General features: G+C 42.6%; 5 protein-coding genes and 1 pseudogene across 5 annotated transcripts; 4 read left to right on the plus strand and 2 right to left on the minus strand.

Annotated features, from left to right (window-relative positions):
• Positions 1 to 172: 172 nt before the first annotated feature.
• LOC139295284 (histone H3) lies at positions 173 to 583 on the plus strand. Its single transcript, XM_070917449.1, has one exon. It carries the CDS (start codon positions 173 to 175, stop codon positions 581 to 583), a length of 411 nt encoding a protein of 136 aa, XP_070773550.1.
• Positions 584 to 3,686: 3,103 nt separating this feature from the next.
• Positions 3,687 to 4,058, plus strand: LOC139295028 (histone H2B 1/2-like). The gene has a single exon (XM_070917083.1). It carries the CDS (start codon positions 3,687 to 3,689, stop codon positions 4,056 to 4,058), a length of 372 nt encoding a protein of 123 aa, XP_070773184.1.
• Positions 4,059 to 7,395: 3,337 nt separating this feature from the next.
• Positions 7,396 to 8,244, minus strand: LOC139295413 (piggyBac transposable element-derived protein 4-like). Its single transcript, XM_070917606.1, has one exon. The coding sequence runs from the start codon at positions 8,242 to 8,244 to the stop codon at positions 7,396 to 7,398; it is 849 nt and encodes a 282-aa protein (XP_070773707.1).
• A 1,874-nt stretch (positions 8,245 to 10,118) lies between these two features.
• Positions 10,119 to 10,845, plus strand: LOC139294845 (histone H1-like; annotated as a pseudogene).
• A 1,685-nt stretch (positions 10,846 to 12,530) lies between these two features.
• LOC139294844 (histone H3) lies at positions 12,531 to 12,952 on the plus strand. Its single transcript, XM_070916790.1, has one exon. The coding sequence runs from the start codon at positions 12,542 to 12,544 to the stop codon at positions 12,950 to 12,952; it is 411 nt and encodes a 136-aa protein (XP_070772891.1). The 5' UTR covers positions 12,531 to 12,541.
• A 2,438-nt stretch (positions 12,953 to 15,390) lies between these two features.
• LOC139295702 (histone H4) lies at positions 15,391 to 15,702 on the minus strand. Its single transcript, XM_070917937.1, has one exon. The coding sequence runs from the start codon at positions 15,700 to 15,702 to the stop codon at positions 15,391 to 15,393; it is 312 nt and encodes a 103-aa protein (XP_070774038.1).
• Positions 15,703 to 17,176: the final 1,474 nt, after the last annotated feature.

Below are 17,176 nucleotides of genomic sequence, written 5' to 3' on the forward strand. Positions count from 1 at the left end.
GCAGCTGAGATTCAGGCGGCGGGTCGCTCCTCTGGGCGGTGCTGAGCTCCAGGAGGAGCCCCTCACCAATCAGGATCCGGAGGTCTGAAGAAGCGTCACCGGTTCACAGTTTAAGAGCAGCGAGTCTCCTCTCTTTACTACACTCTTCTCCCGATCAGAGAAACAAGTTAAGATGGCAAGAACCAAGCAGACTGCCCGTAAATCCACCGGAGGCAAAGCCCCCAGGAAGCAGCTGGCGACCAAGGCCGCCCGTAAGAGCGCCCCGGCCACCGGCGGAGTGAAGAAGCCTCACCGTTACAGGCCCGGTACCGTGGCTCTCAGAGAGATCCGCCGCTACCAGAAGTCCACCGAGCTGCTGATCCGCAAGCTGCCCTTCCAGCGCCTGGTGAGGGAGATCGCTCAGGACTTCAAGACCGACCTGCGCTTCCAGAGCTCCGCCGTCATGGCTCTGCAGGAGGCCAGCGAGGCTTACCTGGTCGGTCTGTTCGAGGACACCAACCTGTGCGCCATCCACGCCAAGAGGGTCACCATCATGCCCAAGGACATCCAGCTGGCCCGCCGCATCCGCGGAGAGAGGGCTTAAACTGACCCCAGACCTGTTTACAACAACAACACAAAGGCTCTTTTAAGAGCCACCTCACTCTGAACTAAAGAGCTTCTTCCTCTGCTGCTCCTGTTAATGATTTTAGTTATTCCAATAATATCAAAAGTCAAAACAATGTAAAATAATAAATTTGACATTTGACACCTCAGATATTTAAATTTTGTAAGGTTTCACAGAATAATCGATGAAATAGAATCAAAACCACTGTGAACGCCAAGTCTCCACCTGGTGGCAGAAGCCGTACAGCACATTCACAAACATCAATACTGCATAGTACTAAATCATAAACATGTCTTTATATAAAGAATATGAACATTGTCTGAAACCCAACAAGCTCAGTCCAACTGGATCATTATTATTATTATTTTCTGCCCATTACATCATTGAAACAATGGGGGGGGGGGGGGGGGGAACAGTTACTGTCCCAATACGTCTTGGGTTACCATTATTACTGTCAATAAAAATAAAACTCTTTCCAGATGTTGGTCAAACACCATAAACACTGTGAATGATTGATCAATCAATCAATCAATAAATAAATAATAAGCAGATTTAGCCGTACTGAAAACAATTATTAGTTGCAGTCCAATATCAAGTAGTTGAATGAGCTCCACCTCAACCAACTACAACAGTAAAATCCTGCTTTTACTTTAATGACATTAATAATAATCTAATGATAGAAAGTACATTTACTTTTAATACTTTCAGTACATTTTCCTGATCATCAATTCAGGACTTTTACTTGTAAAAGAGTATTTTACAGTGCGGTATTAGTACTTTAACTCCAGTATACATACTCAGCTATATTGGTAGCGTTGGATCTCTCTGAGTAATATTTAAATACTTCCTCCACCACTGATATTAATACAGTCAAACTCCCAAAATACAAACAGTTTATTAAATGCCCCACCAGGGAGGGGAACACTCTGGATCACTGTTACACCACAGTCAGTAACGCTTTTCACGCCGTCACCCGCGCTGCACTGGGACACTCTGACCACGACATGGTCCACCTGATTCCTGCATACAGGCAGAAATTAAAACTTTCTAAGCCTGTTGTGAGAACTTCGAAGAAGTGGACCAGTGAAGCTGCAGAGGACCTGAAGGCGTGTTTGGACTGTACTGACTGGGATGTTTTCAGGACTGCTACCAACAGTCTGGGTGAGTACACAGAGGCTGTGACTTCATATATCAGCTTCTGTGAGGACTGCTGTGTACCAACTCGGACCAGGGTGAGTTACAACAACGACAAACCCTGGTTCACAGCAAGACTGCGACAGCTGAGGTTGGAAAAGGAAGAGGCGTTTAAAAGTGGCAACAGAGCGGAGTTTAAGGAAGCCAAGTACAAGTTTAGCAAGGCGGTGAGGGAAGCTAAACGACTGTACTCAGAGAGACTACAAGACCAGTTCTCCTCCAACAACTCTGCTTCTGTGTGGAGGGGGCTCAGGCAGATCACCAACTACAAGCCAAGAGCCCCCAACTCTGCTAACGACTGACGCCTCGCCAACAGCCTCAACGACTTCTACTGTCGCTTTGAAAGACAATGGGACAGTCCTGACACCATCCCCCACACCATCACCCACCAGCTCCAGCCCAACAGCCCCAACCCCCTCATCACACCTGGGGCTGAACTCTCACACCTCCTACCACCACAGCTGCCCCCCACAGTGCCCCCCCCCCTTTTCCAGCATCGACACGTCTGTCCTTGAAAGAGATGTGAACAGGCTCTTCAAGAGACAAAACCCGCGTAAAGCTGCTGGACCAGACTCCATCTCCCCATCCTGCCTGAAGCGCTGCGCCGATCAGCTGTCTCCGGTGTTCACGGACATCTTCAACACCTCACTGGAGACATGCCACGTGCCAGCCTGCTTCAAGGCCTCCACCATCATCCCCGTCCCCAAAAAACCAGGGCCCACAGGATTAAATGACTACAGACCCGTCGCCCTGACCTCTGTGGTCATGAAATCATTTGAACGCCTGGTCCTGTCCCACCTCAAATCCATCACAGACTCTCTGCTGGACCCCCTGCAGTTCGCCTACAGAGCCAACAGGTCTGTAGACGACGCAGAAGCAGCACGTGAAGCTGGGGAAACACGTCTCAGATTCGCGGACGATCAGCACCGGCTCCCCTCAAGGCGGCGTTCTTTCTCCTCTACACCAACAGCTGCACCTCCAGTCACCAGTCTGTCAAGCTCCTGAAGTTCGCGGACGACACCACCCTCATCGGACTCATCTCTGGAGAGGATGAGTCTGCCTACAGGTGGGAGATTGACCATCTGGTGACCTGGTGCAACAGCAACAACCTGGAGCTTAACGCTTCAAAGACAGTGGAGATGGTTGTTGACTTTAGGAAGAGCGCAGCCCCACCCGCCCCCATCACCCTGCGTGACTCTCCAGTGGACACTGTGGAGTCCTTCCGTTTCCTGGGCTCCATCATCAGCCAGGACCTCCGGTGGGAGCTGAACATCAGCTCCCTCATCAAGAAAGCCCAACAGAGGATGTACTTCCTGAGGCAGCTGAGGAAGTTTAACCTGCCACAAAAAATGCTGGTTCACTTCTACACTGCCATCATAGAGTCCATCCTCACCTCCTCCATCACCGTCTGGTACGCTGCTGCCTCCACCAAGGACAGACGCAGACTGCAGCGTATCATCCGCTCTGCAGAGAGGGTGATATGGACACTTTATCTGGACACTTTACTTTATTCTGGTCACTGCACTGTTGTTATTTATCTTATCTTATTTTTACTTTTATTCTTATTCTTATTCTAGCTTTTATATTCTACTTATTTGTTATCAAAACAACAGCACCTTCAGACCACAGCAAATTCCTTGTAATGTATGTTACTTGGCAATAAACAGTTTCTGATTCTGATTCTGATTCTGTTTGAATCTGTGTTCACATTCACTTCTCATAGAGGAATGTTTCACAGATGTTTGTGCAGCGCATGCTCAGTCGCGTTTAGAAACTCAGCCAATCCTGTAGGAGGAACAGCACAGTGACATTTGCATCAAGCGCATACAAGTTAGCCCTCTCAGCTAATGTTAGTTCATCCATTGAAGAAATTCATACGAACGTCATCATGCCTGATCCAGTGAAAGCACCGAAGAAGGGCTCAAAGAAAGCCGTCTCTAAGACCGTCACTAAGACCGGCAAGAAGAAGAGAAAGACCAGGAGGGAAAGCTACGCCATCTACGTGTATAAGGTCCTGAAGCAGGTCCACCCCGACACCGGTATCTCTTCCAAGGCCATGCTGATCATGAACTCCTTCGTGAGCGACATCTTTGAGCGCATCGCCGGTGAGTCCTCCCGTCTAACTCACTACAACAAGCGCTCCACCATCACCTCCAGGGAGATCCAGACCGCCGTCCGCCTGCTCCTTCCCGGTGAGCTGGCCAAGCACGCCGTGTCCGAGGGGACCAAGGCCGTGACCAAGTACACCAGCTCTAAGTAAACCTGCTGTTCATCCCAACAACACAAAGGCTCTTTTAAGAGCCACCCACCACTTCAACTAAGAGCTGCTGTTCTGCTGATTTATTTAATAGTACAATGAATTTAATACTATACATCTCAAATAAATAATAACTAAATAACAATGTATTTGTACAACTCACTTTTCTCTGTGACATATACTTGATTAGTTTCATCTTCATCTATGTCTGTGGCTATTCCACAACCACAATCTCAAGGTAGTCAGAATCAGAAAAACTATTAACTATTAATTCTGGGGGGAAATTGTACAGTACGGGTGCTCTCATTAATAAATGAAAGTGTGTACAAAATATACACCTTTACAATATCTAAGTAAAAAATATATACAGCAGCAATATATTGCACTGTCATTTAAGAATAAGTAATATTGAGGTAGTACATTTAGAATATTTCCAGTCTGTTTATTCTGAGTGTCAGTGACACTCAGACGGAGGAGTTGAACAGTTTGATGGCCACAGGCAGGAATGATTTCCTGTGGCGCTCAGTTGTGCATTTGGGAGGAATGAGTCTCCCACTGAAGCTGCTCTCGCCTGACCAGTATGTCATGGAGAGGATGTGAAACATTGTCCTAGATGTTGGTAGGTAAACTGAAGGTTATCCTACAGTTTTTCTCATTAACAATCCTTCTATCGGAATAAAACCCGGTGTGTGTATATATGTACCATAAACCCACAAGCTGTATTAGTTGTGGGAACTCAACAGGTATGTTAGTTGTATGTAACCTTTGACCTGTATGGATATGGTCAGAATCAGATCTTCAATTTCAGACGTTGAAAATGTTGAATAAACCTGACTGTAGCTTTCCTGTTTCTACTGCAGGTTAATAATATACAGTACAATAAAATCTTTGTTGTTGCACCAAATGAAGGCCAGCCTACATGTTCTGTCACAGATATTGAAATACATTAAGTAAATATATAGTATAGGAGAGCGAGAGATCAATATAGTGAAAATTACAACCCTAGAAAAATACCGATTCCGCGTGACAGGCGGAGATACTGTCCACTATACTAACGAGGAGAGGTGCATCACGATGGATGGAGTCAGACTGGTGCGATACAGGGGTTTTTACAGATGCGCTGCAGCTGCAGTGTATTCTTTGACCACATGGTGGTGCTGTTTCCTCGTTTTCTTCTACTCTGACTGTATATGGAGCTGCCTGAAGGAGAATTACCCTTTTAACCTGATGGATTCCTTCGTACATATAAACTGTGCATGTCATTCTTCATATGTGAGACACAGTCACTGTTCTCTCCCACTACTATCCAACTGTAAACCATATTATCTTTCTACATTACATTGTTTTGTTTAATCTATAATATATTATCACTATTCTGGTCTAGGGTTGTACTCTACACTACATCTAATTTAATATCTAGTTTTCTAAGGAAACCTACAGAGAAAGCGGTTTCCACACAAACTGAAGCTGATTACTGTGAGATGTCATCATCACCTATATAGCAAAACACAGAACATTTCATTGTTGTTATTTGTTGATTATTATTTTTGTATAATGCTTCATGATGTATGTTTGTTAATATGAAGCCAGTTGGGAAAGATTTGTCATTTTAGACCATTTCAATAAATCTGAAGGTGGATTTTCAAATGATGCTTCCATATATTTACTATGTAAACACACACATACAAATACCTATAAATATATAACATTTCAAATGTACTGTATTCAGTGACTGATGGTGAAAAGCCACTGATGGGAGTATCAGTTGAAGTTATTTCACAGGTAAAGAGGAAGAGTCTGGAAAAGACAATTTATCAGTCTCTGTAACATTTGTCTTTCATTCAAATCAAAGCAAAGTGTTTCCATTATTTTGTCCAGCCCCTGTACATGTGTTTCTGTAATATGAATGACCAGAGTGGTAAATGGACTCCCAATCATTCCTTTCTTGGGACATGAACACAAACTTATTCTGTATACTGAAGTGCTAAATATAATCAGAATCAGAATCAGAAATACTTTACTCATCCCTGGAGGGAAATTTTACAGTACTGGTGCTCCCATTGAAGATTAGAAAGCAGCATCAATTTAGAAATAAAAGTATGTACAAAATATAAAAAATAAGAAATAGAGAATACATAAATAAAAGTTAAAAATATATACAGCAGGAATGTATATGTATTTCTATATGTCTCTATCATTTGAGAATAAGTAATAGTGAGGTAGTTTATTTAGAATATTTCCAGTCTGTTTCTTCTGAGTGTCGACACTCAGAGGGAGGAGTTGAACAGTTTGATGGCCACAGGCAGGAATGATTTCCTGTGGCGTTCAGTTGTACATTTGTCTCACACTGAAGGTGCTCTTGTGTCCGACCAGTACGTCATGGAGAGGATGTGGGACATTGTCCAAGATGCCCCGCAGCATCCTCCTCTCTGTCACCACCGTCAGAGAGTCCAGCTCCACCCCCACAGCGTCACTGGCCTTGCGGATCAGTTTGTTGAGTCTGTTGGAGTCCGCCACCCTCAGCCTGCTGCCCCAGCATGCAACAGCATAGAGGATAGCACTGGCCACCACAGACTCATAGAACATCCTCATCATAGTCCGGCAGATGTTGAAGGACCTCAGCCGCCTCAGAAAATAGAGACGGCTCTGACCCTTCCTGTAGAGGGCATTAGTGTTCTTTACCCAGTCCAGTTTATTGTCATTGTGAACTCCCAGGTACTTGTAATCCTCTACAGTGTCCACACTGACCTCCTGGATGGAAACAGGGGTCATCGGCGTCTTGGTCCTCCTCAGATCCACAGTCAGCTCCTTTGTGTTTGTTACGTTGAGCTGCAGATGGTTCTGCTCGCACCATGTGACAAAGTTGTCCACAGCAGCCCTGTACTCCTCCTCATCACCCTTACTGATACATACATATAACATCAAACAGGCAAAGAAAGCATCACACCAATCCACCTTATAACAACCTGCATTCAGTTAATGATAAACCAAATTATTTAACTATGAAATACACAACAAGGGTTAAACCTCAAGGAAAAAAAGCTTATTTACAAAGAGTGTAATCTTATTTTTTTTTTTTAATTATACCACAATAGAGGTATCAGACATGATTTGATTTCTGAACACCAACACGGATTCCATTCAAAATATTTGGATTTTATCTATTTTATAATGTTTAAAGCCGACACTGTCGCTCGTCGCTCATTTAGCTGAGCTCATACCACTCGTTTTTTTTAGGGAAAAAAACATTATATAGATATTATTTTGACTATAACAAATACTAAGATGAAACCTATTGTACTATTTATCACAGAGTACTTCACTGAAATATTTACCAAAGTCACTTTTTTGAAACCAGTGAAAAAACTGTGGCATAACTTGTCTTCGCATCACATGCCCATATCTTTATACCATACTTAGGTGGTTTGTTTGGCATATACTTCTTGAATGGGCACCGTCCCCTAAAACCGACGAGACGCTCATCAACAGTGATGTCAGGACCTGGTTTGTAAATGAGTGGCAGGCGCTCCACCCACTTCTGCCAAACTTCCCTGATTGGTGCCAGCTTGTCGTGTTGACGGCAGGCTGCTCTTGTGTGGCGGTCATCAAAGCGAATCACATGTGACAGGATATGGAAGGTCTGCAAAGACATTGTAGCAGGAAAAATTGCCCGACCAGTGTCCGCATCCCATAAGCTGGATGCAGATTCGTTCCGGGATCTGTAGACACCACACAAAATCAACACACCCACGTAGGCTTCAATATTCACAGGGTCTACCTCCTTCCAGGTGTCTCCATAAACCCTTCTCCCCTCCAGGTTTGTCATGTTCATGACAATGGTTACCATGGAGTCCGTGAGGAAAAGTTGAAAACAGGACTTGATGTCATCCACTCGGGATATGACATATCGCGTTGGCCCTGGGGTCATCCTGATGACAGTTTCACTTGGAAGCTGACCTCTTCTCTCAGGTGGGGATGACATCCAGGAAAAATTTCCATTTTTGGACCAAAAGGAGACCACAACTTCAGCTGGGTCTTCCTCCTCTGGGTTGTACTCTGTGTCTTCCTCAACCTCTGACACTTCCTCCTCTAAAGCCTCCTCACTCTCAACCTGGCTTCTCTCCTCCTGATCACTGTCATGGTCAAATATGAAGTCCAGAGCTTCACGTGGAGTATATCTCTTGGCCATCGTGCTGCCACAGACTGAACTGTGAGCAAGGCCTCAAAAAAGCTTTATATACCAGAGCTGCGAGAAAGTTGTATGATTGAAACAATGCTGCAGTTTTGTTTTTCCACAGGTGTGGTTCCCGTGGGGTAAAAATTATATTGTCGATAGGTTCCCGTGGGGTTACCGTGGAAGCCAAAAAGGGGCATAAGATGTGTGTGTGTGTTCAAAGACACCTGCATGTTGAGGTGAATATCTTTTAATCAATTGTTACAGAGCTCAGGAAGTCTGGAGTACTTTAAAAGTGTATGGTTTCAAGTGTGATATAAATTATAAATCTGTTATGTATGGACTGTTGGAGGAGACGATGCCTCCTAAACACAAAGATCTGTATCAATTCATCATCAGCATCGTGTGCAATAAAATATGGACTTCCAGATGTATCATGATAAAAAAATCAGACTGTTTTCAACAGTAATTTGGTCATCAAACAAACTCTCACTGACCTCCGGAGGAGGAGAACCCTGGACAAAACACTCATCCTGCCATGGAACATCCGGGACATCTAACAAAGAATTGGAACATTTCATAATTTGTATTGTATGTTTTGCTATATGTTGTATATTTAAATGTATGTTTTCTATATGTGGTTTCTTTTGCTGTGTATCTGTTTTGTTAAAAATTCAATACAGATTTTTTAAAAAGCAGAAAGGAGGTAAAGGACTCGGTAAAGGAGGCGCCAAGCGTCACCGGAAAGTCCTCCGTGACAACATCCAGGGGATCACCAAACCCAAGGAAAGACAAAAAAAAAAAAAAAAAAAAGAAAAAAAGGAAAGGAGTGTAGAAATGTGCTTGAACTCTGTTTTATACACTAATTGAAGTCTTACCCATTCATTTCCAATGACCATGTCATTTTTGACCCGGAACACCATGGGTTCCATAAAACACACAAATTTTTATAAAAATATTTCAAATGTATTTTATGTGTTCAAATGCCATGTGTGAACAAAGTCATGGAACCTCATGACAAACGGATAAAATTTACTGCACTTTTTAGAGAGGAAACTTGTAAATCGGTCAGATTTGACCGGAATACAACACAAGGGTTAAATCCTCTCAATATATCCAGCAGTTCGGCTGTAAACATACTGTCATGCAAGTCCATGATAAAATAAAATAACTTAAAGTCTGTAAACTCTCATATTAATTTGAATATCTAACATGTTTAATTGGATTAAAAACAGTCTTTATCAAATCATGTTACAGACAGCAGATCTGAACACAAACTGAAGCTAATTAAAGTCATTTTAATAAGTCAGGTCTCTGTACAGCCGAAGAAAGAAATGTGACTTTATTTAAATCTATTAAATCGTGCTGTCGGTCCCTTCATGTTAAATCCAACATTTGGAGGAAATTGAAAGTATTTCCCAGCGGATCAATCTGTGACAGGAGTCCGTCTGACCGCCCTGAGTCACCGGCGGCGTCCGTGTGTTTACCTCCACCGAAAACTTCTCAGATTACAACTGAATGAACCACATTACTGCAGCGACTTCAGTTGTATTACATCCTCACACGTCTCTGCCGACCGGAACACCTCCGTCACATTTAATACAGATCACTTTTGGACATTTTTAGAGACGAAATGTGAAGAAAACTCGCCGCGAGCTGTCCAAAGTGACGGCGTCTTTGAGAGGTTTGAAGCCTCCTGGAATTAAATACATGAGTCCTCGTCGCCAAACATGACGTCAGTGTGAAGGGACAGAGGTTTTCTCGCTTATACGATAAAAATGATGGTCTAAAACGTCCCTCTTGTATGACTTTTAGCTCCAAAATGTGGAAGAGAAAACACAAGTGTCGCCACATTTGAGCCGGGCGGCAGAGGGGCTGTGTGGTTGACTCTCCACGGTTCTCATGTGCTTTATATGTCCCGCCTCCTCTCAGCTCGGACACCTTCAGACAAACACAGCAGAGCAGAGACACAGACATGGCAGAAGAAGCTCCAGCAGCGACCCCGGTGAAAGCCCCGGCTAAAGCCCCCAAGAAGAAGGCGGCCCCCCGGCCCAAGAAAGATGGACCCACCCTCCCGAAGCTGATCGTCAGCGCCGTGAGTGAATCCAAGGAGCGGAAGGGGATGTCTCTGTCGGCGATTAAAAAGAGTCTTGGTGGTAAAGGAGTCGACGTGATCAAGTCCAACAAACGCATAAACATCGCGGTGACTAAGTTGGTGACCAAAGGAACCCTGAGCCAGACTAAAGGGACCGGGGCCTCCGGCTCGTTCAAGCTCGCCAAGAAGGAACCGAAAGCCGCCGAACCTGCGAAGAAAGTGGTGAAGAAGAAAACCCCCGTGAAAGCCAAGAAGCCCGCTGCCAAGAAAACAGCGGTCAAGAAACCGGCGGCCAAGAAACCTGCAGCTAAGAAACCTGCAGCCAAGAAAGCAGCAGTGAAGAAGTCCCCGAAGAAAGCACCGGCGAAGAAAGCGGTGAAAAAGCCGGCAGCGAAGAAGACTCCTAAGAAGACCCCCGTTAAAAAGCTGAAGACAGTGAAGAAGCCCGCTGTGAAGAAAGCTCCGGCAAAGAAAGTTGCAGCTAAGAAGTCCAAGAAGTGAAGTGGCTCCTTAATCCAGCACTCGGTGCACCAAAGGCTCTTTTAAGAGCCACCACAGCCTCCACTAAAGAGCATCTCCTATTTCATACTGGTTCACTATGTTGGACCCAAACACATGAAATATTTAAACGAAAGGAAGATTTTTGTTTTGTTTATTTAGCAGTGTTTAAAAAGGAGAGAAAGTTGTTTTATTGACCTGATACTTAATGTACATTCATACTTCATTATATCTATCTGACAGATGTAGTTACAGAACTGGGCCTGTAACATACTTTGTAAGTTACTGAAGAGTTTAGTAGAAAATGCTTCATGCTGAACTATTTAGCACAATAATGAAATGCCCATTGTGTGTTGATTGCCGGTGATGTGGAATGAAAACATCACGTTTGGAGTCACATTTCTCTTCACTCAGTCCTCTTTAGCAACATGCAGCTCAGCACAACATCTCACATCCAAAATGCACTGAAGCAACCAGAACACTTCATACACATCTGAGGATCAACAAGTACAATTGATAACATTGATAACTGATCCATTCATTACATATCTCTACCAACAGGTAGCATTACAGTTAATGTCTTTGTAAAAGTATATTTTGTTCTTTCATATTAGCAGAAAACATGATTCCATTACAACAAAAATAAAGTGCATTGATTGTGCTGCCCTACAGTAAATGTCACAGAGATGAATTAGAAATGTTAAAATTTACTTTTCTTTTTCATCACACCTCGTCATCTCTTGCAATACACCTGAGAAAGAATCTTTTTGATGTCTGATCCGTCTCTTCTGCAGATATTTTGGACATCCAGCATTCATTGTGTCCAAGAGGAACATCTGACAGCTGGTGTTCATAAACTTTCTACCTCCATGAGGAAATATGATTTGGAATAATTATATAAAATAACATATTCTTTTTGGTTCCTTCCTGTCTAAAAATGTCAACCCTGCAGACAGAAACAGGTGCAGGTGTAATTTAGATTAGATATAGAAAAAAAGTAGCAGAACTATATCAACCAGCATGTTTGGAGAGGGCACAACTTCAAAAAGTTAGTTAGTTAAAAATACAAAAGTTATAATATAGATTAAAGGAAAAAATCACAACACAATTATTAACATGTCAGTCTACACATATTGCGACACATTCATAATCAAAAAGCAACCACACTTCAGTAAAAACTTATTTGACACAGGTAAAATGATTAAGTGTATGATCACTGTGTTTTTGTTTTTTCTCTTTTATTTGTTTTATTCTGTGTAAAGTAAATGTTATTAACTTATTACTTTAACTACTTTTCATAAAATTCACATTTCTGTTTTCTCAAATTCTGTTTCGCATTTTAAATAAGATATAAAACTGAAAGTTACTTATAATGACTAATTAAATATTTAAACGTAACTTGACTTTTTATTAAATGTTATTATATGTAATTATTTTACAAAACGGCTGAGGATATATATATATAAACATAAAATATAAATTGTTAAAGAAAACTTTCCTGTGTACTTTCTAATTCTTTCTTTCTGACAGCCGCTGTGGAGGCGTGGCTTATTTAGAATTTTCTTTTCTCCAATAGCTGATGAGCTACAGCTCGCGCTCCTCCTGATCAGGACCAATCAGAGCTGACGTCGCTCCGGCAGTTCCTTTATAAAGCCGCTGTTCGCTGTCTGACAGGATTCCTTCTTTCGCTGTGAACACAGAGAAAACCGAGAAACTACAATGGCCAGAACCAAGCAGACAGCCCGTAAATCCACCGGAGGCAAAGCCCCCAGAAAGCAGCTGGCCACCAAGGCCGCCCGTAAGAGCGCCCCGGCCACCGGCGGCGTGAAGAAGCCTCACCGTTACAGGCCCGGTACCGTGGCTCTCAGAGAGATCCGCCGCTACCAGAAGTCCACCGAGCTGCTGATCCGCAAGCTACCCTTCCAGCGCCTGGTGAGGGAGATCGCTCAGGACTTCAAGACCGACCTGCGCTTCCAGAGCTCCGCTGTCATGGCTCTGCAGGAGGCCAGCGAGGCTTACCTGGTCGGTCTGTTCGAGGACACCAACCTGTGCGCCATCCACGCCAAGAGGGTCACCATCATGCCCAAGGACATCCAGCTGGCCCGCCGCATCCGCGGAGAGAGGGCTTAAATTGACCCAAGACCTGTTTACATCAACACAACGGCTCTTTTAAGAGCCACCTCACTCTGAACTAAAGCGCCTTTTCCTCGACTGTTCCTGATTTTAATTAATTCCATACATATTTTACTCCCCCAAACCAGCTTGGTGTGGGAATAAACCCTGAGTAAAAACACAAAGAGGCTTCTGTTTATCTCGACTGCAGGATTTATTCTGCAGCAACAGCCTCTACGCAGTCCCACCCAAGCTCAATGCGCCATCTAGTGACGCATTTCAGAATCAGAATCAGAATCAGAAACTGTTTATTGCCAAGTAACATACATTACAAGGAATTTGCTGTGGTCTGAAGGTGCTATTGTTTTGATAACAAATAAGTAGAATATAAAAGCTAAAATAAGAATAAGAATAAAAATAAAAATAAGAAAAAAAAAAAAAAATAAATAAGATAAGATAAATAACAACAGTGCAGTGACCAGAATAAAGTAAAGTGTCCAGATAAAGTGTCCAGTAGGGGGTGGGTGCGTTAATGTAACGCAGTGGGGACAGGGGTGATGTACGTTAATATAACGTATAGCTTGTGTTTGTGTTCTGGGGGGGGGTCAGTGAGTATGAGGTCATTTGAATATCGCTCTGACACAGTACACAGCAGAAACAACGTATTTTACATTAAATTGCTATTTGAGACAAAACACATTTTACATACATTACAAAAATATAGGGGTACCTGTTTTTAACAAATTTTACTCATTATTATAACCAGGAACTCAAGTACAGTATCATAATGAACTTTACAGACTAAGTGAATTTTTGACATGTTTATTTATGTCACTGACACTCAGAAGAAACAGACCGGAAATTCTTAAATGCAATACATATATATAGACATACATATACGTTGCTACTGTATATATTTTTTACTTTTATTTTTCACTTAAATATTGTAAATGTGTATATTTTTATTTTCTATTTCTTATTTTTATATTTTGTACATACTTTCTATGCTGCTTTCTAATCTTGAATGGGAGCACCAGTACTGTAAAATTTCCCCCAAGGGATCAATAAAGTATTTCTGATTCTGATTCATCACCTTTCTTATATAATAAACACATAACACCTTGATTGAAAGAGTCTCCCATACCTCCGCTGTTCAGACTTTCATTGTACATTGAAGTGAGGAGGTTTAAAACTTCGTCATTATATAATTGATAAAATTCAGTAGGCAGACCGTCTGGACCGGGACTCTTCCTGACATTTAACTGTTGGATGGCTTGCAGAACCTCCTCTTTTCATATATCACCAATTATTTGATTAAAGTTTAGTGAACTGTGAAAGGAAACTCTTTCCAACAAATATTTCACACAGTCTGTATATTTCTATTTATTTTTTATATGCATCAGAACATAAATCTGGGATTGCATCTCATTTCTGTTGTTCACAATGGACAGCATAACCATCTTTACTTATTTAATGAATTTACTTTACTTTGAATTTGTTTTTGTCCTGTTTTGAGGGTGTAAAGTAGATTCCCTCTGTTGTCTATTTCTGTCTGTTTACAACTGCTATATAATAATTCATGATTAAAGTTATCTATTTGTATTTTTATATCTCCCTTTCCATGACCAGACATTTTCAGTGATTACTCTTTGAGATAAGATTCGGAAAAAGTAAAGTTTGAAAGGGAAATTGGCTTTATATAGCAACGGAGCTGCTCGTTCAATGGATGGATTGAACGTTAGTGAGATCGTCCAATCAGATAATATCTTGTGTCACGTTAACTACAATTCTTCCGCATTATGCTGTGAATCTTTGTGGCACAAACCTGTCTCAATCTTTTACCGTTTTCCAATTGTTTTATTTTGTCGTGATAAAGAACGAGCAACACATACATTATTCTGCTAACCTCAGTAGCTTTCCTACTTCCTTGACTCCATAACACTAATGAACAGCACTCTGTATGAAAACATGAACCACATTTGGCTGTTGTCCCCTGTACGTACAATGTTGTGTCTCATACTGTAAGTAGGCCTACTTTACAACATATACAGTAACGTATAGGCTACAGGCCTACAGTTTGTCCCTGACAGTATCCTTTTCCCTGAACCCCTGTTTGTAAAACACAAATGTACACCCTAGTTATCTGGGAACTGTGCAGTTTGCCCATCATCTTGTCCTCGTCTGCCCCCCTCCTGTGTTGGTTAGTTTATGATCATTTTGAAATGGGCAGCAGATTCATGAAGTGCAATAGTACTCATTACTCTACGCCATACTGTACTCCATGGCTAAGAAAATGTATATTAACTCAAACTAGACTATTATTTCCCAGATTAACCCTTTATCCACAAACTTCACCAAAACAGCATTTACAGACATGTAGGACAACACTCAGTAGATGAAGTGGGTGGCTCTTAAAAGAGCCTTTGGGTTTTATGATCAGCGGATCAGATTCAGGTTTAGCCTCCGAAGCCGTACAGGGTGCGGCCCTGTCTCTTCAGAGCGTAGACCACGTCCATGGCGGTGACGGTCTTCCTCTTGGCGTGCTCGGTGTAAGTGACGGCGTCACGGATGACGTTCTCCAGGAACACCTTGAGCACACCGCGGGTCTCCTCGTAGATCAGACCGGAGATACGCTTGACTCCGCCGCGGCGAGCCAGACGGCGGATGGCGGGTTTGGTGATCCCCTGGATGTTATCACGGAGCACTTTGCGGTGACGCTTGGCGCCTCCTTTACCGAGTCCTTTACCTCCCTTGCCTCGTCCACTCATTTTGCAAGGAAGTATTTCAAACAACTCAAAACGACTGTGAAGTTATATTGCAGACACTTGGTATATACAGCGTATCTGCGGACGTAAGAGAAGACAGTTAACGAGTGGTCTACTGGGAGGCGCCAAACTCAGCAGCTCCTCCTACAGTTGTTTTTATGCATCAAGTCAGCTGAACATGTTTATTATAAATATTCATCAGTTTAATAAAAATGATCAGCTCCTAACAGTGGTGATTCTAACAATTGATCTCTTTTGCTTTTTTAGTGAAATGTGTAATTTCACCTCTTAAGGCATCAAACTGTTTGTTGAACACACAATTTATTTTACGCAAACGTTAACTTGCGGTAAACCTTATTACATTTCCTTGTCCGTTAACATGATTTCTGCCTGAGTCACGTCAGATAGATTTTCAACTGCAATGGTGGTTGTTTAACAAAGACGACAACAACTCCCATGATCCAACGCTACTTCACAACATCTGTTCTCCATTTAACACATAGCTTAATTAAAGTCATAGATTCTACTACTCTTATAACCAAGGAGAAGGATAGCCATGTGTTTTATATGTACTTCAAACCTTTAATTCATTGTTCTCTCTGGAACAAATGGCAGCTAGCTATCTCAGCAATGACTGGTAGTCTGTCCTCAGCCGTCTTCCTGCTGTTCACGACTGGAACCAGCCTCCTCCTGCGGTCCTTCAGGCAAATATCAGTACGTTTTGGATCCCACTTTCCATCTGCCACCCTGTCTTCATCCCCTCCTCCATCCATCCTCTCCGGACAAGCTGGGCTGCAGCGAGGAAAGAGTCCGTCTGTCTTTGCAGCTTCTCCAGGGGGTCTGGGGGTTAGAGGCCCAGACATGGCCAATGTCCTACCCCAACCAGGAGGCATAGTCTCTGGCAGACTGGCTGTTTAACCTCTTCAGTCCTTAAACATATTAAAATAAAACACTAAGATACAAAAAACACTCTTAGAGAGCATTAGACAACATTTTAAGGGGTTACAAGCCAAAATGTTGGTAACCACTGGATAAGCTCATGAAAAAGAAATGCATTTTGAAATTACAATGAAAAGCAGAAGAAGCACAGCAACATTAGCACTCATTTGGAGTCAAGTTTCTGTCTGAACAATGAGTTTAAGTTCAAGGCATTCAGGCTTGTTTTAGCTCTGCTTTGGTCTCCACCAACTCCTGAGAAAAATATCTGGTATACAGCTTCTTAATGTTTCACTATGTTCACCAGTCGCTAACTTTGTCTATCTGCCGTTTGGTGCTTGGCAGGTAGCGTAGTGGCTTCATCAAAGCCTTTTTGGTAAAAAACAAAACAAAACAAAAAAAGCTGCTTGTTGACGTTTGATGAGCTGAAAGACGCTAAAATGCTCTGTAGAGTTGCAGGAAACTGCAGTTGGTGATAATTCTCTGTGGGTTAGTTGTGCTGCTTTAAGCTGCAGCTGACACTGTCCCTGTGTTTTCATCA

This window comes from Enoplosus armatus, chromosome 13 (genome assembly GCF_043641665.1).
Source record: "Enoplosus armatus isolate fEnoArm2 chromosome 13, fEnoArm2.hap1, whole genome shotgun sequence".
Classification (NCBI taxonomy): Eukaryota; Metazoa; Chordata; class Actinopteri; order Centrarchiformes; family Enoplosidae; genus Enoplosus; species Enoplosus armatus.

Excerpts from the sequence above, each read along its gene's own strand:
- LOC139295284 (XM_070917449.1), top strand. The coding sequence starts at position 173 with ATGGCAAGAACCAAGCAGACTGCCCGTAAATCCACCGGAGGCAAAGCC.
- LOC139295028 (XM_070917083.1), top strand. The coding sequence starts at position 3,687 with ATGCCTGATCCAGTGAAAGCACCGAAGAAGGGCTCAAAGAAAGCCGTC.
- LOC139295413 (XM_070917606.1), bottom strand. The coding sequence starts at position 8,244 with ATGGCCAAGAGATATACTCCACGTGAAGCTCTGGACTTCATATTTGAC.
- LOC139294844 (XM_070916790.1), top strand. The coding sequence starts at position 12,542 with ATGGCCAGAACCAAGCAGACAGCCCGTAAATCCACCGGAGGCAAAGCC.
- LOC139295702 (XM_070917937.1), bottom strand. The coding sequence starts at position 15,702 with ATGAGTGGACGAGGCAAGGGAGGTAAAGGACTCGGTAAAGGAGGCGCC.